Consider the following 8404-nt stretch of genomic DNA (forward strand, 5'->3'; position numbering starts at 1 on the left):
ATACATCAGGTACTTGAAAATTCATTGTTGAGCAATGAGGTGAGGACGGTGCTGACGTTGTGTCCACTCCACAAAATGGAATCTCAGTAAAGCTAGGTAACTCATGTTCTAACAAGAGAGTAGCACCGTGGGCCCTTGCTCCTTCTGACTGTGAAGCTCTCTTTCCCTCCACTGAACTGACTCAAGAACCAGAGCCGCAGCACACTGACTGCAACAGCCAGGAGGAGGTGGGAAGTGGCCTAGGTGGCCAGGGAAGGGTAGGCACAGAAACCCCAGGGGAGTGAGAGAATGAGGACATTCTGGGCTGAGTCAAGCACAGACCAATGACTGCGGAGCCTGCTTGCTGGTGGACAGGCGGGGCAGGAGTCCAGGTGACTGAAGCCTGCTGTCTGGTGGACCTGCTGGGCAGGAGCAGAGGTCTCATGGCAAGGCAGAGGAGATTAAGTCAGGAAGACAGGGTTGGGCCACATGACACCACACAGCAGTTACTTCCAACAGCAGCTTCCTCCACTAGACGGAAGAGTCTGTCAGTGCCCTAGGAACACACCCCACCCTCACACCAGGCAGTGCCCTAGGAACACACCCCACCCTCACACCAGGTAGTCCACTCTGAAGTACAACCCATGGCTTCTACTCCCCATCTGATCACTCTGCCTTGTGTTAAGTGCTGCCTCCAAAGACACCTGCTGCAGAAGCTGGGACGCTGCCTGCTCCCAGGCCAACCGGCTTTTAGACATACAACATCCCTTTAAGAATCTCCTCTTCCCTTTCGGTTTTAAGCTTTTTCAAGGCAGGGATAAATCTCTTCCTAATCATTAGTCCTTGCTACCTTTCCACTGGATTCTACAGGTATATAAGGTGATGTACCAGAGGCTATTTATGTATAATTTCTCAGTCTGTGATAACAGGGTCAGAGACTTCACGATTAATATCTCTGGAGGCTTTCAATTTGAGATACAGAGATTCATAGCAGGTGGCATTTCAGGAGATGTACCTGCATCACCTAAGTGAATCCCTTGCCTGGCACACAGGGCATGCTCACGACTGAGTGACTTTATTTGATCCCTTCCCTCAGGAAAACTCACCCTGTCTAATGGAAATAATTCATCACTGTGTCCCCAACTTGGTGAACACTCCTAGTACGGAAACCTCAAAGAGGCAATAAAAAGTAGTCATGGCTACAACGGAAAATAAGGCAAGCTCCCGCCAAGGAAGTACTTTGCAAACATTGAAAACGAAACGTGCGAACTGGTGACCAGAGGCTACGACCATCGCTGGAAAGGTCTCGGAGAACATGAAATGGAGACTCAAGGGCCGCGTCCCTTTAAGGAAAGACTGGACCAGCTAGGTGCACAACAGCTCCCAGAGATTTCCTGGCTTACATTCTGACCCCACCCCCTAGCCTCCCGCCCCAGCAACGCGTGACGTCATGAGAGGTTGGTGCTGCCGATTGGCTAAACGACACAGCTAGGTCAAGTCCAGTCGGAGGAAAGAAGTTTGTCTCCATGTGGAAACCATGTGTCTAGTGCTGGGAGGGGGAGGAGGAGGAGGAGGCGGAGAAACTGAGATCAAGTGATTACAGGGGAACTCGCTGAAATGAAGGCGGGGAGGTTGTGCACCTGAGCCGGCCAGCCATGCCCTTTGCAGCAGCGACCTAAAAAGAAAAAACAAAAGGCTGGCAAAACAAACAAAAACCTGGCCATCCCCCCTCCCAACATCACCGCCATCATCAAAAACCTTAGGGTCTTCTTTCTTCCAAAAACCAAGGACCTGGGAAATGCTGGAATCCTATCGGAACGCCCAGATCCCTCTCCCAGCCCCCCAACAACTGAATGATGTAAGCGTTTCGGAAAGCAGAGCTCGGGAGCAAAACAAACCCCGCGCGCGCGGAGCGACCCGCAGTGCCCGAGCCCGGCGCACGCACGACCCGCCCCCCCGCCCCCCGCCAACTCGCGTTATTGCTGTGCACACGCGGACCGCCGTGACGCGCGGGCATTGTGTGCAGCGAGCAGAAAACAACGGCGAGCGCCGGCCGCGCGGAGAAGCGCCCCCAGTCAAACCACACGGACGTGGGGGCCCGCCGCTTTCCGTCCCGGGGAGACCCAGACCGCGCGGGGAAGGAGGAGAGTGGGGCGGATCAAGTGGCCCCAGCGGGCCGCTTCTGTTTGCGGAGGTGGATAATAGAGGGTCCGGCGGGTGGTCGCGTGGAGTTTGCTTGAGGTCACCCCCCCACCCCCAGCCCCGCAGGCGTGAGCTGTCTTGGAGGGGACGGGGGTGGGAAGCAGGGCCTGCAGCCGAATCCTTCGGCAGCCGATCCAGGCACAGGCGCAGTGCCCCACGCTCTCGGGGAAATCTGGGGGCCGTGGGCATCACGTCATCTCGAGCCAAACAGCGGCGGCGAAAAGAGGCGAGAGAGCTAAAAATACTCCCGCGGGGAGCCGGTCGGAGGAGGGGGGGGTGGCTGCGGGGCCGGGGGGCTGATTGCGCACACGAAGTTGACTTTGACCGGTAGCCACGGCTCTGGAGCCCCTCTCCCGGGCTGCGGGCTGGGCCGCACGGGGTGCCTAGGAAGAGGGGCTTCTCCGGCCTCAGGAGCCCAGCTTGGCCGCCGCGGGCCCGCCCCGCACGGGGCAGCCCGGCCGGGCGCGCCCGGCTCTCTGCTTACGTGACTGGTGGCCACGCCGGAGCCCCGGCACGGGGTAAACAAGGAGGTGGCGGCGGCCAAGGCGGTGGCGGCGGGGGAGGTGGGGTGGCGGGGAGTTGGTCTCCGATTGTCTGCGGGTGCCAAGGGGGGGGACACACGGGACTCCGAAGAACCTCCGGCCACCTCCTTTGCATACTTAGCTGGCGGAGGCGAGGGGGGTGCCAAGCCAGGCTTGCCACACAGTGCCAAGGTGCCCTCTTTGGGTGCACTCCCCCCCCCCAGTCAGAGCCGGCGCCACGGGACAGACTCCGGAGACAAGGGGACCCGGGAGGGGGGGGGACAACTCGAGAAATCGTTCCCCTCCCCCCTTCCTGCAACAAAAGCAAACAAACAAAACCAAACCACCTCTTCACTCAGCTCCCTTTCCAGAAACTCTCCTCCACACGAATGCACCCCCACACCCCCGTGAATAATCGGCTGCACAGCCTGCGATCCGCCTCTCTCGAAAGCCGGGCACTCGGAGCAAACAGGCGAGAAAAGAAAGAAAAGAACGCACCACCGGCCTCCCTACACAAAACCTTGTTTTGCTCTTACGGCGCCTGCACCATTGCGCTGCCAACGCACGGTGACTTGAACCCAGAAGGCCTGGGCAGTGGGTTAGCCAGCGTGTTTTTGTGTTTGAGGGTTGTTGTTGTGTTGGTGGGGGTGCAAGATCTGACACGTTGCAATCGAGCCTCTCCTCTCTCCCTTTCTCTCTCATTGATGTTCCTTCCTACTTGTTCTGACAGATTAAACATCCGTCCCCCCCCCCAACCCCGTGTGTGGGTCTCTCTCTGCCTCGGCCCCCTTCTTCTCACAGCTATTATTCCGAGGATGGCGCTGGAAACGCCGCCACACACGCGTGTGTGCCCCCGTTAGAACGCTGAGTTGACTGCCCCGGGCACCACTGGCTGGGGGACCCGGCTGGCAGGGACAAAAATGAAACAAACAAATATAAAAAGGAAGCCAGGCCGGGGTGGGGTTCCAGCAACCACCCCCCCACACACATACACACACACACACACACACACAACACACACACACACACACACAACACATCCCTCTCCACCTGAAAGGAGGGGGCAGGATGGCGCTTGCTTGCTCGCCCTGCGCGTCTCACGGAAAATAAAGAAACCGCACACATCAGCCCACACCTTCTTCCCCAACTATTGTTTCTGCGAGATCCCAAAGTTTGCTTCGAGCAACGTCCCCCTCGCCAAGTTTCACCCCCTGCGCAGGTCCAGGACGGCGGGTCCCAGGCGAGCTGCGAGGCGCTGTCTGGTCCCACCGGCCTGTTTCTTGGGGGCAGGGAGGTGTGCTGGGGATGGTGGCACCCCAGGACCAAAGGGGGGGGTAGGGAGACTGTGTCCGTGGACACGATGGCCTGAGCCCAGTCCTGCTGCGAGAGGGGAGGCCAAATGAAGTAGACAGACAGGAGGAAGAGCCCAGGATCGGAGAGCTGTTCGGTGGCGGCGGTTGTTATTGTTGTAGTGTGTGTGTGTGCGCGCGTGCGTGTGTGTGTGTGTGTGTGTTCTTTCTGGAACCCCACAGCTCTGCTTACGGTTTCCAACTTTCAGCTTCTAATGCTCCCTCACCCCACCCTGGAACGAGCAACAAAACAAAACCCAACAAAACACTTGTCTATCTGAGAAGGCTCCGGAAAGAAAATAAATAAATAAATAAATAAATAAAGGAAAGGCGGGGGGGTGGGGGAAGGAAGGAAGAAAGGAGACCTGGAAGAGACGAGCCCTGGGCTCAGTTGTCAGCAAACAACATCCCCAGCTCGTCGGCCCGGCCTGCGCGAGACTGACCGACCGACGCACCGACAGCCCCTCTCCCCCTCGCTCGTCTTTGTTACATCTTTAGCAGCTTTGTGCGTGCGTGCGTGTCCTTTCTCCGGTGTCATCGGCTTTACTGCCTGCCGAGGGGTGATGTGTGTGTGTGTGTGTGTGTGTGTGTGTGTCTGTGTGTGTTTTAGGAGGGGGGGAGCCCGGGCCGAGCCGGCGACAGGGGTCGCCCAAGCGGGCAAGAAAGAAAAGAGAGCTGGGTCTCCGAGGAGCAGCCGGAGGGGCCCCCAAAACTTACTTTTGTTTTCTTTCTCGATCTGCTCCAGGTAGCTGGCGGCCTCGAGCAGAATCTGCACGTTCTGCAGAAAAGTGTTGATGTGCTTTTCCATCGAGTTCTCGCTGGTGTTGAAAATGTCCGAGAACGGGCACCTGGGCTTGGCCCCCGCCGGTTCGTCGGGCTGGGCCGGGGGCTGGGGCGCGGCTGCGGCCGGGGGCACGGCCGGGGGCGCGGCGGGGACCAGCCCCGCGCCCTCGCCCTCGCCGCGCGCCTCCTTGCGCGGCCGCCCGCGTTTGCCCATGGAGGCACGGGGGGCAGGGGTGGAGGGCTTAGGGGGGGGGGGTCCTCCGAGCTGCTCCTCGTCCGGGGCCGCGCCGGCCCGCCGAGCTCCGGGGTCCCCGGGGAGAACCCGGCCTGCTGGAGCCGAGGAAGACGCCGGGGCGAGGAGCCGGCCTGACTTCCCGAGCCTGGCTGCGTGCAGTTGCGTGTGTGTATGTGTGTGCGAGTGTGTGTCGGTCTCGCTGTGGGTCTGTGTGTATGGGAGATTGAATGAACCTACAGGACAGACGGAGGCGCTCTGGCGCCTGGGTCCTAGTGCGAGCCTGTCGCCATCTCACCGGTCAAAATAAAAGGTGGAGACCAGAGGCGAGCACCGCCCCTTGCCGGTCCCTGGGCCTTTCCCCGCCTCTCCCCAAATCTTAGCACCATGTACGGCACAGTATTTTAACCGGAATGGAAAACATACTCTATGTTTCTGGGTGCACCTGCATCATAAACATTTTTTTTTTTCACCACAGAAAAATAATGCCCGATAAAGCATCCAGCACAATGCCTGGCAGATAGCGAGTCCCCAGGAAATGGTAGCTGCTATGACTGTGTGTGTGTATGTATATATTATACATCTCCAGATTTCGGTAGGCGGAGGCAGAAGGATTGCAAGTTCAAGGCCAGCCTGAGCTAGATAGACTTTCTCAAAAATCAAACAACAAAAGCCCAACTCGGAAGACCAAAAAAAGAAAGGAAAACCATCACATGCAACCAGAAACTCCTTCTCTTTACACAAGCATTTCTTCCCTCTCTCTCTCCCTCTCCCTCTCCCTCTCTCTCTCCCTCCCCCCTCTCTCTCTCTTTCTCTCTCTCTCTCTCTCTCTCTCTCTCTCTCTCTCTTTGTCTCTCTCTCTCTCTCTCAAAGCCAAATGAAATCCCCAGGCTTCCTAAGTCTGGGTTACAGACTCGCTCACTCCTCCGAAATCCTTCAAGTGCGGTTATTTTCCCAGAAAGGGGAGGAGATGTAAGCATGTCTCTACACTCCCCTTCCCAGCCTAGGTCCAGCTGTGCAAAGCTCACAGCAGGGTATCTTCACAACTTGTTCCCTTTCAAGTGACAGAAGGGCCCGAGGGCAGATGGAAAAGCCCAAGAATCATTTCCGCTTCCCCTAGCTTAGGTCCAGCTTCTGGGTCTGAAGACCCCTACCTCTGTAGACAGGGTTTCGCTACTGCTGCTATCAACAACCAGGGATGCTCCCGGCTGGCTGACAGGTGTGTGGGGGAGGGGCAGGGGACACCTGAATAGTTGAAAGCTGTTCTGAAGTGTTGAGTTTGAATCCCAGGTCTGCTGCATGCAGAACTGTAGCTTCTCTCTGTCTAAATTTTCACATATTTGCGCCGGGCGTAGTGGCGCACGCCTTTAATATCAGCACTTGGGAAGCAGAGGTAGGAGGATCGCCATGAGTTCAAGGCCACCCTGAGACTTCGTAGTGAATTCCAGGTCAACCTGGGCTAGAGCGAGACCCTACCTTGAAACACCAAAAAAAAAAAAAAAAAAAAAAAAAAAAAATTCCCATATCAGAAACCTCTAATGAGATGCTTGTGTGAACTAAATCATTAGCTACACCTAGTACATTCTGGGCCGTAGTAAGATTTTTTCTTTTTTTTCAGTGCTGGGGATTGAATCTAGAGCCTTGTGCATGCTGGGAATATGTTCTACCACTGGGCTATAATGCTAGTCCCATAGTAAAATCCTTTTTTTTTTTTTGGCCAGAACCCAGGTCCCCTTGAATCTAAGATGAGAATGAATGAAGTGTACCTCATTGGAAAACATCTCTACAGCAAGACCATCCAGATAGTGTCCCCTCGCAAGGCCGTCTGAACTGTCTCTGGGGGAGCCTCTTACGAAGAGAACGCTGCGCCCTGGAGTTGTCATGTAGCCACTCTGCCCAGAAGCAGCTTCAGGCACACTTGTCACAAAGGTGCTTCCTATAAATGGAAACTTTCTGAATAAAGTAGATTTCTTTGCAAAAATAAAAAAAAAAAGTCTATAAAACTTGGAGATCATGGATATACAGCCCCTCCCTTCACAAGACCTGCGATAAGGCCTTTGTGTGCTTTTCAAAACGTTATAACCTGGATTGTGGAAGTAGCTCAGTACTAAAGCACTTGGCCAGCACACACAGGCCCAGGGTTTTACACACACACACACACAAAGCTTAAGATTAAATAAAATCTTTTAAATGTAATAAGCTGCTTCTGAGACAAGAACACACATTTTTAAACAGATGCGTCAAGTTTAGGATCATAATACAGTCGTTCTGTGCATACTCAGTTCATTGTTCATCTTGTGGCAGTTTGCATGCTCAATTTCTGTGCCCTTTGGCTAGGGTAGCAAGAAGCTTCTAAGAACTATGAGATAAAAGTTTGTGTCCCATTGTCCACACAGTTACTTACTTTTTTTTTTTTGTTTTGTTTTTTTGTAAGAACCTGACCTGAACTATTCATGTTTAAACATCCACAGACATCGAAAGGCCTTGTGTGCACACAATTTCAAACTAGTTTTATCCGCTGCCATTTTGCAAAAACTGGCACTTGTATGAAATAACTCTAATCTCCTTTGCCCTAAATGAAAGGCAATGAGCCAGCTAACTCAGAGAAAGCCTTAGTTCCTCCCCAGTGGTGGGATGGACCACATATACAGTACTGCAAACCACATGTATGTGTGTACACACCCACTGAGACAGACACACCCCACGTATGAACGCCCCGCCAGAGAAGGAGATTTCATAATTATTTATTTATCCCTGTTCCATCTCTCATAGGTCTGCGAGCATCAGAAAACCCAGTGAGAATCTTCAAGCTGGGCCACAGATCTGACCAAAGCCAAAATAAACAATGGCTTGAAGAAAATCTACAAAAAAGTGCTGATTTGCACTATTCCCACAGTCAGCCACAGCCCCCACCATCATTCCCATGGAAAACACCACTGCTGGTGCCAAATCAAGTTTCCCCCCATCGTCGGGGCATTGTTTTTTGTTATTATGTGAGTTCTTAACATCAGACAATGGCACCACAAGAGACACAGTGAAGGCAGGAGAAATGCCTTTTTGTTTCACAAAGTCTTTGCAATTGTGCCCCAGAGTCTTGCACAAAGTTTAGTTGCATATATTCATTGTGTTTGCATGTATGTGGAACAATGAATGAGCCACGCAAAAGCCTGAAGCTCCTTCCTTATATTTTTTCCAGAGCTCATCAAGTGTTAAATCATATTATCATCGCATTGCTCCCTCCCCTCTCCCTTTCCATCCCCCAATTAACAGATTCTCTAATAAAGTTTGGCCCCGACAGAAAGAGTGGTATTTCAGGAGTTGTATCACAGGACAGGCAT

The 8404-nt window shown here is 54.0% G+C and overlaps 1 protein-coding gene and 1 long non-coding RNA gene across 2 annotated transcripts in view; one reads left to right on the plus strand and one right to left on the minus strand.

The window, feature by feature from the left end:
* Positions 1-5048, minus strand: part of Mxi1 (MAX interactor 1, dimerization protein) — an 83981-nt gene extending 78933 nt beyond the window's left edge. Inside the window, exon 1 of the mRNA XM_045140530.1 lies at positions 4769-5048. Coding sequence (XP_044996465.1) covers positions 4769-5048 — 280 coding nt within the window. The remainder of the gene's footprint in view (positions 1-4768) is intronic.
* Positions 2047-3445, plus strand: LOC123456663. Its single transcript, XR_006634610.1, has 2 exons — positions 2047-2173; positions 3062-3445. It is a non-coding gene; the product is annotated as an uncharacterized LOC123456663 (long non-coding RNA).
* Positions 5049-8404: the final 3356 nt, after the last annotated feature.

Source organism: Jaculus jaculus, chromosome 1, assembly GCF_020740685.1.
Source record: "Jaculus jaculus isolate mJacJac1 chromosome 1, mJacJac1.mat.Y.cur, whole genome shotgun sequence".
Lineage (NCBI taxonomy): Eukaryota > Metazoa > Chordata > Mammalia > Rodentia > Dipodidae > Jaculus > Jaculus jaculus.